Consider the following 18494-nt stretch of genomic DNA (forward strand, 5'->3'; position numbering starts at 1 on the left):
GCCGTCACGTCTGAGTTGGGATTTACCAAACCAACTGACTTTTGGCCTTCGGAGACCCTGCCTGGTGACCCCCTGTGGGGAGGGGGCGGACGACCCTCCCGGTTGAGTTTGCCCCTTGACCCCTGAGCCCTCAGTCACTCCATCGCAGTCAGCTGTGTTGTTTTTCAAACAGATGATGGGAGCGGGAATAAAGATGAAGTCTGACTGAACCGGATTCTGACTTCTTTTGAGAGAAAAAAACACAAAAAGGCTCATTGGTGCCAAGACTCGGCTTCACGGTGACGGTCCATGCATGCCGTGTGTATTCAGAGCAAACCGCCGCTGGTGTGTATATGCGTCCACTGGAGTCTTGGGTAATTAGAAAGACGGGGTTTCAGCGGTCATTAAGATGCGAGCTGGCTGTAGTCCTCATTAACACTGATGACCTTGTGGCATGACAACAGGCCCCCTATCACTCTAACGATGGACGGCGGACTGACCCATCACATCACAATCAACACACAGACGACTACACCCCAGACATTTCAGACGCCACGGCACATTTCATCTCTGCCACCCGGGTGAGAGCCTGGGTTTTAAATTAGCTTCAGAAGTTATGTGAATTTATGTATTTGTAAAGGTGCCTATCAGAATTTGGAGCCGTGTTGCTTCCTTTGCTTCTGGGGGCATCAAATATGTCAAAATCCAATGCTTACTGAAGATAATTCAGGGATAAATGTGTCATCCAGTCTCAGCAGGATCAGGAGCCAAAGCAAACATTCAGCAAAACTACAAAAGGAGGGAACTAAACCTTTCCTGAAATCTGTCACTTCAGAGGAAACAGAGTGCAACAAACAAAATCAAATAACGGCTGCTGAAATCAACCATGCCATCAATTATGTTTTTGTTTTGAGGTGTCAGACACTGAGGACCTGCCAGACAACTCGGCTCTGTGCATCTTCTTCGTCTGCAGTGTTCTGGCCGACGCTGTTGAAGCTTTTCATTAGCATCTACGAGGGAGTGAGAATATTAGAAAACACATTTTTTCCAGCTCACCACTTAGTCAAACACTCAACTTTAAGCTGAAAATGTGTGTTTTTGTGAAGACAGAGTCTATTGCAGAATAATGTGAGTATTCTTTCCTGTGTGGATCTACGCTACAAGAATTTCTCGCTATGTGTAATGGAGTCTTTCTATTCTATTACATTTTATTTTTATTCTTTATGATCGGGAGTCGTACAAAGAAAGCAGCTGGGGGCCGCTGTTCATGCTCGCTGTAGACTGTTCCTGTGATCCCAAAGTGCAAGAGAATGTGCACGTCCCAAATGCATATTCACCTCAGTGGGAAAGAAGTCAGAGCTGATCTTCTGTTCTTCTTATCCAGTTTTACGACAGAGGAAGCTCCTTATCTGTAGATCCTGTTTGGATATGAAAAGCAAGGAGCAGGAGGAGGTGAAAATGTAAGAAAAGAGAAAGGGGGAGTGAAAAAACTCCGAGATACAAACGTGATCATACAGCAACATTTGCAACTCTATTGTGTTTGTTCAGGAAACAAAAGAAAGCAGGGAGTCGCTAAGTATTCTTCAGAACGATCTTCTCCACTCTGGAGTTGAATAAATGGGTTGTTATCAGACTCTCAAAAAGTTCAATGGAAAGATCCCATGGAGCTGGGTTGGGGAACATAACTTTAAGCACATCCTTCGAATAAAATATGATTATTATTATTGGTTGCTCGGCAGAAGATATCTTGAAAATCTCCAGGGAAGTAGGCATGAGTGGAGTTGTTATTCGGTTGTATTTCACAGAAATCATTAACTTCTGATTATTTAAAAAATTAATTTAAAAAGACACTAAATTAGTTCATTTAGTGTCTTAAAATGGTTAAATAAATAAATAAAATTAAAAAACGCTGAAAAGTAGACTCTCCTCACTGCTGCAACAGGAAAGGCTGGGATTCTAAGCTGCTTTAGATTCTAGAACGTTTCTTATGACTTTTTGGATATCTGTAGAACTAATTTTGAAAACTTCAGGGTAGTTGAAGACCAAAAAGACTCAAAACAGAGTCCTGTGCCACAAGTTAAAAGCCTCTTCTACGTGTAGAAGTATGAAGGAGAGGTCGTTTCTCTTGCTTTTAAAGGCATAAAGATGTGTTTCAAATGTTAAATGTCTGCAAACAGACATTTATGGCATTATGGCATTCAGATTGTATCGACCAAAAAGGTTGACTCAAATCTGAAACCTTCTGATAAAATAACACACTTCTGGGAGCCACTTGTCACAAAGTACAAGAGATGTGTGGCTGAGGTAATTAGGGAAAGAAAATCAACTGCAGGGAGTAAATTTCTTTGATTGGCTTTGCAGAGAGAAAACAATTATTTATATTTTGGAAAATTATCGCGATTGTTTAGGGCCAAATCTACACATGGAAACTTCCTTTTAATTAGTTGAGCAGAGTTGAAAAGGTCTGCAGCCCCACCGCCATGGCACTGAAGCAATTTATTAGGATGTTACCCTTTGTGTGTGTGTGTGTGTGTGTGTGTGTGTGTGTGTGTGTGTGTGTGTGTGTGTGTGTGTGTGTGTGTGTGTGTGTGTGTGTGTGTCTCCCTCGTAGGGGAGCATTTGAGGGCTGGGTAATCCTTGTAAAGACGTATAATCCCCAGGAAGAGCAAATATTACAACACGTTCCAATCAGCCACACAGCGGTGGGAGAATCCGGTCAGATTCCCTTGTTTCTGTGTGGAAAGGCAGAGAGAAGGAGACCCGGGGAAGCAGAGGTTTGGCCGCGGTGAGCAGGCCGCGGATACCAGGTGGCTCCGAATGACAATTGGTTTCAAATTAGCATATTCAAATTGGGAAAATAAAAGTTTTTTGAAAGACAATGGAGGCTGATATGCGAACGCAGCCCTCCACTGAAACAAACTGCCGACCTCAGCTGAGTGTTTGCAACAGAGTGAATGTGTGTGTGTGTGCGCGCACACACAGGCCAAATCCATGAGGAATCTCGGCCATTCCAAGCAGCATTTCTGCAAACACCATAAAGCAATAAAGGCAATACAGGGACATCCGTGCATGGGGACACAAACGTCTCTATAACAAAAAATAACCAGGACAAGCAGGAGCTGTGAATTCCTTTGTCTAGTTTTGAGTGCTCAAACTGAGCTGCCGGTCCAGGCGCTTGTTCAAAGTCTCTGTAACTATTTTGAGCCCTGCAGTCCATTAGTGTCCTGCTGCTTCTCTAATCCTCATTCACATGTAATGGCTGACATTTCATCTTAATGTGTCAATTCATTAGCCGCGTGCTGAATGGAGGGTCTCAGTCCTCAGAGACGACCGTAAGCAGACGCTCGCAGACTAATGAGTCCCCCACACGACAGAGCCGGACCCTGGAGAGGTGGCTACCTGCAGTTAGAAAAGCCCCCCGTATGCTGCCGGCCGGCCGGCATCCTGGAACAGCAGCACACCTCTGTATGGTGGACTACATTTTTGGGGGGATTTTAGAGCTGAAAAGACTTTTTCCTTTTTTAATATGTCCCTTTGAAGGGGTTTTCCTTCTACATCCTTTATTAAGAATTACAGATATGAAGGTATTGCAGCTAAAATCACTCATTTTATTTTTAAGGGATGGCTTCAATTTGCATATGAAAGTGTATGAATTTCACACACACCTCTCATTACACATCCATCGATCAGTTAATCCATGTAAACATATTTGATGTCAGTTTTATTCCTTTGTTGGAGGCTGGAGGCCGTCACCATCACATACTGATGTAAAAAAAGACAATCCAGAGGGAAAAAAGCTTCTGTTTTCTCTACTAGGTGGTCAAATAGTCTGTTTAAACACCTTCTTATGATATGTTTAAATATACTTTTTATTACATTAATATCTTTGAAAACTCCAGGCATAGTCAAATTCATTAACATATTTACATATTTGACACTAATGAGAAGAGCACACAGAAAACATCCAAACTAACAGAACTCTGTTTCTTGTTCTGCTTGTTTGTGAAACCATGTGAATATCTGCTCACACGAAACACAGAAACTTTGGATTTTTGGCACAAAACTGTCAATCAAGCAGCCGAAGTTCCACAAAACGAGCCCAGGCCTCATGCTTCCAGCCTGAGACAGCAGGCGACGTGTCTCCACCCAAAATCAGCTTTCTGGGACCACAAGTCCAACACATCACCATATTTCAATCAAGCCCACAAAACCTGACGCAAACAGTCACCCCTCCTTCTCCTTACAGCACAACCCCAAAGCCCAGCGTGTCTTCAGCGGTGCGGGGGCAGGGGGCGAGCAGGAGGAGGAGGGTCCAGGTCCTCAGAGGACCTGCTAGTCTCGGTTACAGCTTCTTAAATCTTGGCTCTAATGTTGTCGGTGATAAATCAGCTCTGGCTGCTTCTTCCGCTCTCTTTAAATGTGTCTGTCACTCATGCGTTGCACACACAGAGTGTAGCAGGAGCGTGTGTGTTCTAGGGGCATTTGGGGTGTATGTGGAGGGGGGGGGGGTTTCCTGCCATTTAAATTACCCTCTACATGTGGGGTCAATGTGCAATGCTTAAATGTGTGTGCGTGTGTGTGTCAGGGGTAAGGTGGAGACTGCATTGGGAGCAACACCCCCTCTTACCCCCCACCCACCAGAAGGGCCACATAAAAGAGGTGGGGGGAGAAGCATCTTTGTCACTTTGCTCTCAGACACAGAGACAATCACACTCTGACTGGACACACAAACACTGCGGACACACACATTCTTCTGGGACTCACTGGAAAAAAGGCACTTGTGTGTACTGGATTTTTTTCTTTTTTTCCTACAACTGGTGGCTCTTCTGGACTGAAAAGCTCAAAGGAGGAGGAGGAGACCTGGAACCCAGGTCAGCTGTGATCAGGGACGAGAGAGACCATCCAGACTTTTTGAGAAAGTATCAGTAGCCAAGCTCACCAGGAGAAAGCTGCTGCTGCTGCTGCTCAGCCATGAAGATCTTCAACCTGCTTTACCTGCTGCTGCTCCTGCTGCTGCTCACAGCTGCTGCAACATCTGTCAGAGTCAGACCGGGTAAGAATCAACACACTTTACCATAAAATACCAAAAAATCTCAAAATAATAATAAAACTACAAACTGAATTCAAATGTAATAGAAGAGTAGGAACAATTATTTTAACACATGTAAGACAATAGGCAAAATCTTCTTAAATAGAAAATAAAAATTGAAAAACTACAATTAGAAAAAAAAAAAATTGTTTGCATGTTCATGAAACAGTATAAGCAGGGTATATCTTACTTTGAAAAGTAAAGTTAATTGTATTACTGAGCCAGTTTGATCAATATAGTGACAAACGGTTAATGTAAAAAGCATCTGAGCTTATCTGAAATGTAATTGGGCGTGATGGCATATTTCTCTGTGGTACTGTAAAATCAAGCCTCTGTGAGGCTGAATAAAGCCGCGCAAGAAAAAAAAAGTAAATTAGTGTTGTAAATTCATCTAGCATGATAGATACACAAAATATCTCCTTCGTGGCCCATTGTCTGAGTTAACTTCCCTCCAAAAAAGTTCAGACTTTGAGCTGGAGTCGTGCGTCGTACAACAGGTGCGCGTTTTTGCGCAAATCCGCGCTGGTTTGCAGCCATGTTCTGCGCAAACAGCTGGCGTTACAGAAGGGGGCTTCGACTGGAGGTCGTGATCGGGGGGGTGGGGGGTGGTAATGGTGATGGAGAGGAGAGGATGAAGGGGAGGAGGTGCCGCCGCCGGGGATCGCACACAGGCCCCGGTGCGCGCCCTTTGTGCGCCTCGCTGGAAGCCGCTCCTTTGTTAATCACGGCGCTAAAACGCCATGCAAATACCCCGAGCTCTATTAACATGACATGGAGCAGCGGTGCCAAGAGTAAAGAAGCCTACCTTCAGGGGTGGGGGGCGATTTCTTTCAGAGGTGCTCCAGGAGAGGAGGAGGAGGAGGAGGAGGAGGAGGAGGAGGAGGAGGAGGAGGAGGAGAAGAAGGCCACCGGAGTCATAAAGTCATCTGGCAGTTTATCTCTTCCTGGGCTTGGCCGGCGGTCTGTGAACCACGGGAGTCAACGTGGATTTATTAGGGAGGTTTTAAAAGTAATCATGTGTTAGGTCCTGGTTTGTCCCAGCTGTTTGTAAAAAGGCCCCAGACAGTAAAACACAGGGGCGGTGGACAGGAGAGGCTTTGTTCGTTTCAGAATTCACACATAAATCCTTCTCTAAACTGTTGGCACAATATTAAGAAGAGATCATTGTTGTCCTAATACAATCCATCTTACCTTGAATATCTGCAAGTCTTCCACCTGTGCACATCTCATCATCATCATCATCAAATCATCTCATTTCAGATTTCTTGAACCTGAGGAGGAAATTCCACAGACACTACTGCCTGTACAGGCGCTGCCTGCCGCTCCACTCCAGAGTGCCCTTCCCCTGAGGTGAGCCGCCACAACACTCACATGTGGCCCCATGCCTCACAGGAAGGTTAGGAGGCCATAAGCAGGCAGGTGGCAGCCAGGAAAGTGTGTGTGATCGCTTGCAGGAGGTGTGTGTTCACACAAAACAGAGGCACACATATAAATCTCACTGATTAAAAGCTTTCATGTGAGTTTCATGCAGGATGATGGAGGACTTTACGGAGGTCCTGTGGCTCAAAATGACCATCTTTTAATGTGTTGTTGCTTTTTTCCTCATTACAGACAAGAGTCCAACAACAATGGAGGTGATCCAGAGAAAGAAACGCTAATGTGTGGCAGATGCACCATGGGAGCTCGAACCTGAGTGTTTGGATGGAGCCTGCGGCAGGAAGAGAACCTGGAGCACCATGAAACTGCCATTCAAATATTACCATGAAGCTGTTTCTGCACATTTTTCTGCAGACTCTGGTCAAAAGCAAACTCAGCAAAGGACTGAAGAAGACTGGAGTTTTTATTAGTGACTTAAATAATAATAATAATCATGAAATGTTTGTGAAGCTGATCTGGACTCAACCAGCTGCGAGCAGATTTTCACCTCCATGAAGACTGAGAGAAGCCGTGCTTTGACCTTTAATTATATTCAATGCAGAAAACCTGCAAAAAAAAAAAAAAAAAAAAAGGAGTTGAAAATGTCTTCATAACATTCCTATAAAGTGTTTATATTATGTGCACTTCAGATGTATATTACATTTTAAACTTTTTTTATTAAAATATGTAAAGGAGCTGGTCTGTCTTTGTGAGATTGTTTGACTGTGGCTCCATGAAGCCTGAAGCCCAGGGCTTACAGACATTACTGTGATTTTAAACACTGTATTTCAGATGTAGGCTGAAAGCAGGGATCTTCATTCCCGGTCGACTCTCGGCTGAAACCTCTTGGGGAAAGCCGTCGTAAATGCCCCACTCCCCGCGGAGTTACGGACGCGGGAGCGCAAAGGAATCACAAAAGGGAGCAAACGGCAAGGGCTCGAATGACGAGCCTGATATTTTGTTAACAGAGCGAAGGTGAGGTGGGAGCAGAAGGAAAGGTTAACGTGGCGGCGCTCCTGCTGTTCGGGTTGAATCTCTGACATGATACAGAACAGACGGTTGTTATAGAAAAAGGAAACTTTATTGGAATCTGATCACAAATGCACAAACGAAGAACAAACAGAGCAAATATAAATCACTGACATATTCAGGTCGATAAGTTTGCACTTTCCTCAGAGTGATTCCTGCTCCTCCTCTCTGTAGCTGGATCCAGATCATTGATCGCCTCTCCCTCCACGCTGCAGATGATCTCAGACGGTTTCGCCGTTCTGTCGCGCTCACAGTCACAAAAGCGGCGGCACACACGGGTCACCGGGGGTCGTAACACAGCGATAAAAACCCCTCACCTCTGATCTGTGACCCACGACTCCCCGGCTCCGCCCCCCACCACTTCGCCTCTAACGGTCCTCCTGCGTTATCTGTCCATCTCAGGTGAGGAGAACTCCCGGCTGCGGGGACGGGTGCATTTGTTTGCTCTGGGTCTTTCATCCAGCTTCGGTCCAGCTCTCTGAAACCCGCAGACCTTTCTCTCAGAGCGTTTAAAACTTCACTTTGTGGGATGAGGAGGAGGAGGAGGAGGAGGAAGAGGCCAGCCCACAGTTAGTGCTGTGCGGTGATGTTGAGCAGCCTCTTGCTCAGTGAGGTGTTGTGCTGTTTGAGGTACTCTATCAGGTCGGCCTGCTTCTCCACCACCTCCTCCAGGCCGGAGCCCCCCCTGCGGCACAAACAACACCGCGTCAGCACATTTCACTGAAACAAACGAAAAGGCTGCTGGACTGATGATCTTCAGTACGAATACATGCTTCAGAGGGATCAAAGTTTTTCTTTTTTGTGAAAAAGAAAAAAAAATAATCAGTATGATACTACATATACACACCATAATTAATGTTTAGCTACAAACATGCAGGGCAAGAAATATAAGTATCAATTTATATTGTAGGCATATTCAGTAGCTACCTACAATTTAAAAAGTATTAAAATAGCTTTTTTGGTAACACTTCACTTGAAGCACGAAGGACAACACATTATAAGTACATGTATAAAGCATTATAATGCCACTATAGCACGTGAAGTTATAGTTATAAACACTCATAAATGATCACAATGCCAGGGCCAAACCCTAACCCAATGCTGTATAGTGGGTTATAAAGTATTGTGATTATTTATAAGTGTTTATAACTACTTATAATGTGTTATACCGGGTGCTTCAAGTAAAGTGTTACCACTATTTTGTATAGTATCTATTATACTTGGAGAAAATAGTCAAAAACGTAAACAAAGTCAAAACTAGTAATGTGTTTTTATTTGTCGTCTCCACGTAGCTTTACTCTAATAAGGACAAGTGGAAATGTAATGTTTGTGTGTTTTAAAGAGGAGTGGTGGTGCTCACAGAGAAAGTGTCTTCTCAACACATATTTTGAAAGATCAATCAGAGGATTTTGATCTCGCCGAACCTCTTACAGTGCTGGCAGCAGGATTTTAACCCACAGGATCAGGACGGAGATTTCAGATTTCATTGGTGACAATATATTTGCACTGAAACCCAGTTACTGTGCCCCGTTTGTTTCAACATTCCCAAACTGCTGAGAGCTGATTTGTAAACGATACTATTCTTAAGGAGAAAGTTTATATTCCTTTAAGTTGGTTTGTCACTGATGTGTCCATAAATCAACATTCATCTCAGTTTTCTGCATAAAAACTAGAAGCGACTGACTTACTTGAGAGGTTTTAAAGGTACAAAGGTAAAAACATATCATCACAATTTGTTGTCTTTTACAAATAAAATCTGAAAAGCATAAAACTGACAATAATTGTAGATATTTCATGATTTACAGCTTTGAAGTTGGTCTATTTCTCACTGGATTTTTAAAACCATATCCTATACTGTATTCAGTTCTACGACCTAATGTTTGATATTTGTGATTACAACTATTAGAAACAGAGTGTCAGATTTTTAAATGAAAAGATAAATCAAGTGATCTTGTGGAGAAAGATGTGCTGAAGTCTTTAGAAGTGTTGTATAACTATTAATTCCTCTGTCTTCAGAGATTGCCTTGACCTCATCAGTGGTAGTTTGGAGGAAGCAGGATGACGATAGCAAGTTACCAAATCCTGATATAAACGGATTAGCTGGCAGCGTAACACCTGAATAACGAGGGAAAACAGGCACAGCTGGATCAAACACCAGACCTCTGACTGCTGAGAAACACAGATTAAGCACGAAGCTGGGGATACACTACAGCTCAATATTCGGGATATTAATCACTGAACTGAAGTAATTTGAGCTTTATTTTTTTCATTCACATTTCCCCTGGCAGTGCTGCACTGTTCGATCCAGCCCTGTTTTAGAGGATTCAGATGCTAACTCCTGCTGCGATGTGTGTGTGTGTACCTGAAGCCGATCTCGGTGGGAGAGTGTGTGACGTTGTAGCTGTGTGACAGGTCTTCCTGGTTCACGTCGGGTGCGGGTCGCTCTCGGTTGAACTGCATCACTTTGACTGGACACACAGAGAGAAACGTTGACTAAAGATTCCTGTACTGAAAAGGTCATAAATCAAATGTTAGGGTTACCAGCGGCACACACACACACACACACCAGGCAGACAGAGCTTCCTACGGATGTTGATCACTCAGGTGAGAAACGGCACACACCGGTTGTTTTTATGGTTCTCTGTCCCTTTCCCTCTCCTAAACACACAAGCTGTTATATCCTGCACTTAGTCCTTATGGGCTGCCATATCCTGCACTCAGGCCTCTAATCCTCACGCCCTAAACACACACCTGTACGAAGGGGGAGGAGCTTAGCAGTAAGCTGGGGGTGTGCCGAGTACAGTAGGTGGACGACGACCTGGACAATAAATTAATGCTGGAGCGGATTGATTTGAGATATGGCCATGGTGTGTGAGTGTGTGTGTGTGTGTGTGTGTGTGTCCTGAAGGGCAGGAGCAGGGGACGGCTCGGTATTGATAAGCCTCGGGTGTCATTAGCCAGAGGAAATTGTCAGGGAGGTTCTAAAGAGCGTTATCTTTGCTTTGCTACAGTGGAGCATCTCGGTATTCACATTCACACACAATCCAAAGAAATACTGCACATTCCTGCATAATGACGCCCACAATCTGTGTGTGTGTGTGTGTGTGTGTGTGTGTGTGTGTGTGTGTGTAAATAAAGCAATAGCAAGCATGTATGTGTGAGAGAAAATGACAAATAGGTGGTTGATAAGACAACAATGGCCACAACTGGAAAAACTGGAACATGTAGTTTCAGTATTAGAATAAATATAAAATATACCACTCTTTATTTACCTGCTTTCATATAGTTCTTTCTGTTCTAAAAAAAACTCTGAACATGCACTAAGATCTGCAGGTAGCGCCTTCTAATAGCAAAACTATAGAGTCACGAATTCACATTAAATATCCATATTAAACAACAGTGTTCCTGTTCATCCATTACACAGAAAAAAGTTATTTCACAGTCAACACTGAAAATATATGTAATGCACACATGACTGAAGCTTTGTCAAACAATATTCTGTTTAAAGAACACCCCCAATACAATAATGATCTGTTAGATTAGGAACAAGATGAATTTATTTATTGAAAGTGAGACGTTTCTTCAGGCTGCAGAGTTCAGAGTGTCACACCAGAGGGACAGAGGATGGATGGATGCAGCAGGTCTAAAGGAAGTGGCACATTTCACACACTCCTGCTAGAGGCCCTCACAGGGTTTGACAGACAGTCTCAGACCTGGCTCATTCCGTCCCTGAAGCTCCAATCACCGCGAAAGAAGTGCACATTTCCAGGTGATAACTGAGGAGCTGCAGAGGTGCAAACGGCTCATGGTGCCACACACAGAGCGGCGCAGCAGACGACCTTCAGGCCATGCAGAGCAACACTGCTACTGTGTGTCAAATGTAGTTTCAAAAAAACAATAATACAATAAGAGACCACAGTTTGAGCGAAAGCAGCTCCTGTTTTAGGTTCAAGAGATATTCAGTCTATCTTTATACACCAGGGATTGATCATGGTGGAGGCCACAAAAATGCCATCTCCTCTACCAAAAGACCAACTTGTATGAGAACTGGAGGTACTCACCCAAAATGAAGTTTGAACTGACCATCTGTAAAATAGGCTTATTGAATCAGAAGCCATGCATTCACACCTCAAAGTGCATGTGTTCTAATTTTCTTATTTGACCTATATAGGTCGGCTACATATTTTTAAGATCAGACTTAAAATCTCACAATTCTTTTCATAGTCTGCGCTGCCGGTTTAGAAAAGCCTGATCACTTGTGCATGTGTGCAGAATCTAGGCTGATCCCCTCTCCTCTGCTTTTCAGAACAATCTGTAGTTAGTAAGACATCTCTTTGACAGTTTACCCGTTTCCACTTTCTTTTTCTTTGTGCTTGGTATCCTCACACACCAGCGCTTAAAACAATGATCACATAAGTGATCAGAACTGTGTTAAAGGTCTGATGATGTCTGTGCAATGAATTCAGTGTGTGTATGTGTGTGTGTGTGTGTGTGTGTGTGTGTGTGTGTGTGTGTGTGTGTGTGTGTGTGTGTGTGTGTGTGTGTGTGTGTGTGTGTTGTGCCCTGCAGTGCTTACACTAACTTCTGACCAACCAGAGGAGAAAGATGTATTCTCGGTGAAGCCTTTGAAGGCCACGGCATCACTTTGATGTGCACGGAGGTCAATGGAGGAGAGTGTATTCATGTTAAAATGAGAGAGGCAGAAACATACAGAAAAACCTCAAAGACACACACCCGGGCACACACACACACAAACACTCACAATCAGCACGCACTTCAAAGACAGACAGAACGAGGCCTTCCTGTATGGACTCCGTAGCTGGAGGCATTATCTCTCTCCTTCCGTGTCTCCTCTGAAGGAACGACGGGGATTTTCTTTTCACCCGACTCCTCGGCTGGCGTCACCTTGACTCTGCGTCACTCGGCGCTGTGTGCATGCTGGGGCTGTACTGCGAGGCATGGCTCGGCTCGTGTCGTGCCTGACTGCACTGATCTGAGGAGGAATGCGAAGGGCAAAGAGAGGATCCCCTCCCCACACACACACACTCTGGATCTGCAGTACTGTAAACACAGGAACAATGTGTGTGAGGGTCTCCTTTACCCCCTGGCTATAGGTTAAATCCTAATGCCTCTTTCTTATCTTCCCTCCGCTGCCCGCCGCTATCTCTCCCTCTGATCTGTGCTCCTCAGCTGCCAAACACTCTTTTAACATGGATTTCCTTTCAATAAAGATTCAATATCTACATCCTCTCATTCAGCGTCTTCAGCTCCACACACACAGCGAAGTGCCTGCTGCCTCCGCCGAACTGCCAATCACCGCGGTAACAAGCCAATGACAAATATCAAGGAGTGCTTTCGTTGCCTAAATAATATATTGAAATTCAACATAAATTTGTCAGACGCCGTGGCACCCAGGTTGCTTTGGGGTTCAGACCCTGACCATAAACTACATTGTTCCCACATGGGCCGAAACCACAGGGGCCTTCATCATATGTCTCTCACCTCGTGCCTTTGTCACCAGGACACAGGAACGTCCCGGAAAAGTACATCAATCTAACACATCACACAGCAGTTTGATGTTATTGCTACACATGTGTGTTATTTATTTTGGGGTATCTGCTATATTCTTTATGAATGTACCTTTAGTAGTGTAATCATTTGGTATATATGTTGTGGAACTTCAGTAGGGGTATTTACATCTGTCGTGACTACGGGAAATCCACCCAAAATCAGTAGCTGCTTTATCTATGTCTACATGTGTTTCCACAGTGTTTTGCTTGAGGACATTGCCGGTAACACTTTGTTTCCACTCCTGTTCTTCAGTTAGAGTTTGATGAACCACTTAATGAAATGATTTCAACTTAAAAAAAGGATTAAGTGAGCTTTATGAGGCTGTACAGAACTGTAGTGGTTAGAGTTCTGATCTCATGATGGGATATCTCATTTTTCACTTGTCAAAATGCAGTTTTGATTAACAAACATCAAGCAGTAAACTGGGCTGATCCAACACTTAATGTTAGAATTTAATTTCTCCAATTGACAAGAAAATGTTAAGTTAAATATCACAATCAAAATTTAGTTCAGTTTTCTGAAAATTAGTTGGAAAAACAACTTTAGCTATTAGCTTAAGTGGGATATGAAACGTTTAACTGAATACAACTGTAAAAACATGTAAACGCTGAATGTCTGTAGTCCCATGTTAAGAAGCTGGTCAATAAACAAATTAGATATTTCAATTAGAAAATGGTGTAACTGTGTGAATTTCAGTTTAGAACCTACTTTTAGTTCTTTACTTTTCATCCTTTCACCCTGTTCTGCTCTTATGATAAATTTTATACTTGAAGATGCATTAAAAGTGCACAGGAATATAACTGTGTGCTGCTGTACAATGATCATGAAGAATGTTGACCCCATTCATGACTATGAAAAGATCATTCAGGCCCAAAGGCAGAGAGAAGAACCCACATTTAAAAGATAATAAGGTAAATAACTGTGAAACACTGCGCTCTGTGATCTAATTTGGACAACCCCTCGCGGTGGCTGCTCTCAGCATGTGAACATCTTCACACACGTTAAATTCAACAGCTGTTGGTTTCACACTGCACACACTCAGTTTGAATTACCTTCTGAAACTCTTTGAACTAATTCTAACATCTGCATTCAACCATTAACTTTAAAACTCTCCCAGACAGTCAAACTGGAATGATACATTCTAAATGTTTCATCACATTGAATAAATATTTCACTGCAATTTTTTTAATTGGACTTTAGAGTCAAGTTGAAATTAACTAATTCACTCTCGAGTTCCGAGGCGTTGGTAGTGAATAGCAACGGGTATCATCCACCAAAGTTTGCATGGTGGTTGTGTCAGAAGAGGAGATTCAGCAGATCAGCAGAGACACGGAGACAGAGGCAGGAGGACAAGGAGCTCAATGGCTGATTGTCATGCTGTCGAGTCTGAAAAGGGCAGGGCAGGTATTGTGATGCAGATGTACTGAGATTGCGAGTGGGGGGTAGTGTGTGTGTGCGTGTGTATATGTGTGTAAGTTATGTAATCTACAGGGTGTGCCCCTCCATTTATAATAACTGATAAAATAGCGTCCAACTACAGGAGAACAGAGCGCAGCAACATCTGAATAAAGCTACAACCGTTAAACCACTAAAGCAGGCCGATAGATGGAAATAAACTCTACAAAGCTTCCATTAAAAAACTTCTGTCCTGTGAGTCAAAAACTGCAAGTCAGTCCCAAAATAAACTCTGCTGGTTTCAATGAGCTTCAAGGCTGCTGTTTAGCAAGAAAGGTTCATTCTCTGGACCCTCTTCACTGTTTCTGTGTGAACTGTTTGCTCTTTGTCGCGTGTGCTGCTTCTGTTTATAATCTCTCCACTCTACTGCAGCTGAAAGTAGTGAAAAAGCTCGTTTGAAGATTGAAAGAATGCTGCCTGCCATGTTTGAATGTGCCAAACAAGCAAACCAAGAACTACTCGTCAGTGGACTTTGCTGAAGTGTGTCTAAAGTATGAATGCAGGCAGAGAATGACGTGCACACACTTACACTTGTTTGTTCGTTGTTGATATCGAAATGATCCCAATCATGCATTACACCCATCACACAGCAGAGCCATCGGGAGCTTAGAAAGTTGTGCCACTTATTTACATTCTTTGCTCTGATACTGTATTTTGAGTGAATTGTTTTTCCAGTTTGATGCAGACCGATAGATCTGCATCACAGGCATTGTATTCAAGGCACCCTTTAAAAAAGAAAGAAAAATAAACACCCACTTTTTTTTCTCCAGAAATACACTTAAATTTCGATTTTCTTTCTGACTGAGAAGTTTTGTCAACCATCCAAATTGGGAGGGTAGCTTATGACTTTGCACACATTTAAAAGCCGTCATTTTGAGGTGAAAGGAGAGGTAGGTGGAACTTGGGGGCATGTGGAAGGTAAGAGAATATGCTGTTATTTCAGGGTTGTTTATGGAAGTCTGACCAACCCAACCCAGTAAACATTGTTTACCTGCGTAGTAGATCAGGCACGGCACAGCCACGAGGACCTCCAACCCCAGAATGGTGAGCAGCAGGTAGATGTGCACAGGTGGCTGAAACTCTGCAGCCAGAACAACCAGCAGCACAACATTCCCTGCAAACACAGAAGCAGTAAAGCGCTCATGCTGCCACCTTGTGGAGGATTGTAACATCTGCATGCTGTGCAAACAAAGCATCCTGTCTTGGTGTGGCGAGTCTGCTCTGTACCTGTGGAGTGCACGATGAATGGCAGGTGTTTCACATTCTCCATCTGTCTGTAGAACTGCAGGTATCCTCTGCTCTGGGCGCGACTGTGGTGGCGCCTCACGCAGGCAGTAAACAGCAGCACCAGAGCCCACAAACACACCTTCCCGTACACGATGACGCTGCCGCCCTGCACGCTGTCTAAAATCTTCTTGCACACCTCCTCTTGGCCAAATTTCAGCACACACAGCACGCCCAGGCACACGGACAGCACAACATAGATCACCTAAAGCAGAAAACAAGCAGAGGAAGCGAAACGGAGGAGTCATATGACTGCTGCAGCACAGAGGTAGTAAAAAGACTCAATGACTCTTACGGGAAAGAACACAGACACATTCAAATGTTCTAAAGTGCATAAGTGACATCATAAGACACAACTGTAAAGTTGATCAACCAACTATTAATTCTTCTATTATTTCCTTGAGAAAATGTTGGGTTTATCAGTTAAATGCCAGTACAAACAAAAAAAAAGCTTCACTTAACTGGAATCTGATAGTGTTGTGTAGGATTTTTCTGACTCAGACCACAAAAAGTCAAAATAATGAGCATTATACATAAAAATTCAACAAAGGCAGAAAATGGGCTGGCATTCTTCCTTGAAAAGCTGCTTAAACAGCTCATTGGTAAACTGCTATGATTACTTTTTCGAGTGACTCATGAATAGTGCACTGCAAATTGCTCACTTGTTAAGTTGATGGGTCAAAATACAACAAAAACTATCAAGAAGAACATATTACAAGGTATTATTCATACAGTTAGCAAATAGAGAAAATGATATCAATAATTTGAATCTGCGTATTGTTGATCTGGTATTTTAAAATCACCAATTTAATTTTGATGCAGTGTGTGCCTCATACATGTAGGACAGACAGAAAGCTGGCGTGGTAGGAAGTCGGTACAGTCTGAAACTCCCTCCTGATGGCAGAGTGAAGGGCATCAGCGGAGATCAGCGGTCCGTCCACCAAGGAATCGTCTTCCAAACTCCGTGACATGTCTGCTGAAGAGCCCCCTTGCTGAAATGTAAAGTAGAAACTGAAGCCGGTAGAGCTAAACACACATCTCACACCCTTGCAATCGAGTAACACAGACAAGAGCAGCAACAGAAAACAATAAATACATTTAAAATAAACAAATAAATAATACTAAAACCATATCAGGAAGCATTCGTCACATGGCCTTGATTCACTGTTCTTAGTCACCCATATCCAACAGTCTCGACCTCAGCCCCAGGGCCTGATCTGGCTCCAGTCTTTGCTCTTGCTGTGTGAGCTACGTGAGTCACGTGAAACAGCAAAGACGATCACAAATGAAAATTAGACAATAAAAAGCAGTGACTCATAAAAGACTATCAAAACGAAACCATGAACAGGTATTTAGAAAATAAAGAGGGCAAAGATACACATCATTCCCATTATTATTCAACAGGAATCAGCGTCTTTCTAATATCAAACTATTTTAATGACTTCTTCTGAACTGTATGCCGTCACTACACCACCGGTCTGGTTTCTAATGTTTTGGGGCGATTTGCGGGATCTTTGAGCCGCGCAAATGATGGATCTGTTATTTGCGCAAAGATCCGAAGACCGCATTTTAACAACACAAATTACAATGCAATGCTCGCAATCTATCGATCGCACAAGTTTATACTTGTGCATTTTAACGATATTGCATTAATTCTACACACACATTATGTAGACGTAAATAGTCCCAAATCAAAATATTCTCAGGACATTCAACCCCAACCAAGGATCTATTACTTGCGCAGCGCAAATGGTAGTCGAGCACATCACTGCTAAAGACACAGACATTTGTCACGGAGGCTCTACGTTAGATCACTGCCACAGTGGTATGGTGGTATGAACATGCCACCACATGTCCCGTCTTGTGAGCATCCAGGAGGATAGTTATGGGAAATTCAAATTCAAATAGTGTTGCCCTTCAACTGACAACTGCTGTGATTTAAAAACCTCAAAACTCGTCATGTGACCAAATTAAAACCATCTAAAACACAAGTGAATATTGTCACCATTACAGGTGTGTAAGTAGCTTTAGCAGAGCTAGCTCTCAGGCTAACACGACATGGTAACCGGTTAAAATGTTTACATACAGCGTACGGCGGAGGTCCTTTTGAGTCCATTTGTGGCGATGTTTGATGTTTCGAAGAGGGAAATTATACAAAAAGCAGCGGATTACATTCTGTAACAGACCTCAGTCAGCTTCCTCTTCCTGCTCTTGTTGTTGTTGTTTTAATGGTCCCGTTGAAAATTGATTCCTACCTCAATCGTTCCGGCAGTCAAAGTGCTTCCTTTTTTAGAGGGGTGGCGCTATCACTTGTGTGGATTGCAGCCTTCCAACCACACAATATGAACAGCAATCTCATTTTAGGAAGTGATCAACCACAGTTAGGTGATCATAGGGACTTTTTCTTTGTTTAAAGTCATTGCATTATATAAAATCCTTGAGCATCAAGATTCTGAAATTAAAATGTAGAAACGTCCTATCAGCCATGATTAGGGTATGCAATTCCTTCCTGAAATATGGCATGTTCAGTCTTCATTTTAGAATCTTTCTAAAGAATACCCAGTAGTTTTTTTTTTTTTTTTTTTTTTTTTTTTTTAATATCAGTTTTAGATCTAATCATTTTATGCCTTCTATCCAAATCAGGGTCACAGGGTGCTAGAGCCAATCCCAG

General features: G+C 43.1%; 1 protein-coding gene across 1 annotated transcript; it reads right to left on the minus strand.

Moving 5' to 3' along the window:
- Positions 1-7549: 7549 nt before the first annotated feature.
- tmem192 (transmembrane protein 192) lies at positions 7550-18042 on the minus strand. Its single transcript, XM_030094609.1, has 6 exons — positions 17910-18042; positions 16660-16815; positions 15767-16028; positions 15531-15653; positions 9876-9981; positions 7550-8198 (listed from the first exon to the last, which is right to left on the minus strand). The coding sequence occupies exons 1-6, from the start codon at positions 17937-17939 to the stop codon at positions 8084-8086; spliced, it is 792 nt and encodes a 263-aa protein (XP_029950469.1). The 5' UTR covers positions 17940-18042; the 3' UTR covers positions 7550-8083.
- Positions 18043-18494: the final 452 nt, after the last annotated feature.

The sequence above is a fragment of the Salarias fasciatus genome, chromosome 6 (genome assembly GCF_902148845.1).
Source record: "Salarias fasciatus chromosome 6, fSalaFa1.1, whole genome shotgun sequence".
Taxonomy (NCBI): domain Eukaryota; kingdom Metazoa; phylum Chordata; class Actinopteri; order Blenniiformes; family Blenniidae; genus Salarias; species Salarias fasciatus.

Excerpts from the sequence above, each read along its gene's own strand:
- tmem192 (XM_030094609.1), bottom strand. The coding sequence starts at position 17,939 with ATGGACTCAAAAGGACCTCCGCCGTACGCT. Across the intron at positions 16,816-17,909 it reads AAGGACCTCCGCCGTACGCT|CAAGGGGGCTCTTCAGCAGA; the intron begins GTATGTAAACAT and ends TTTACATTTCAG. Across the intron at positions 15,654-15,766 it reads ATTCATCGTGCACTCCACAG|GGAATGTTGTGCTGCTGGTT; the intron begins GTACAGAGCAGA and ends CTGTGTTTGCAG.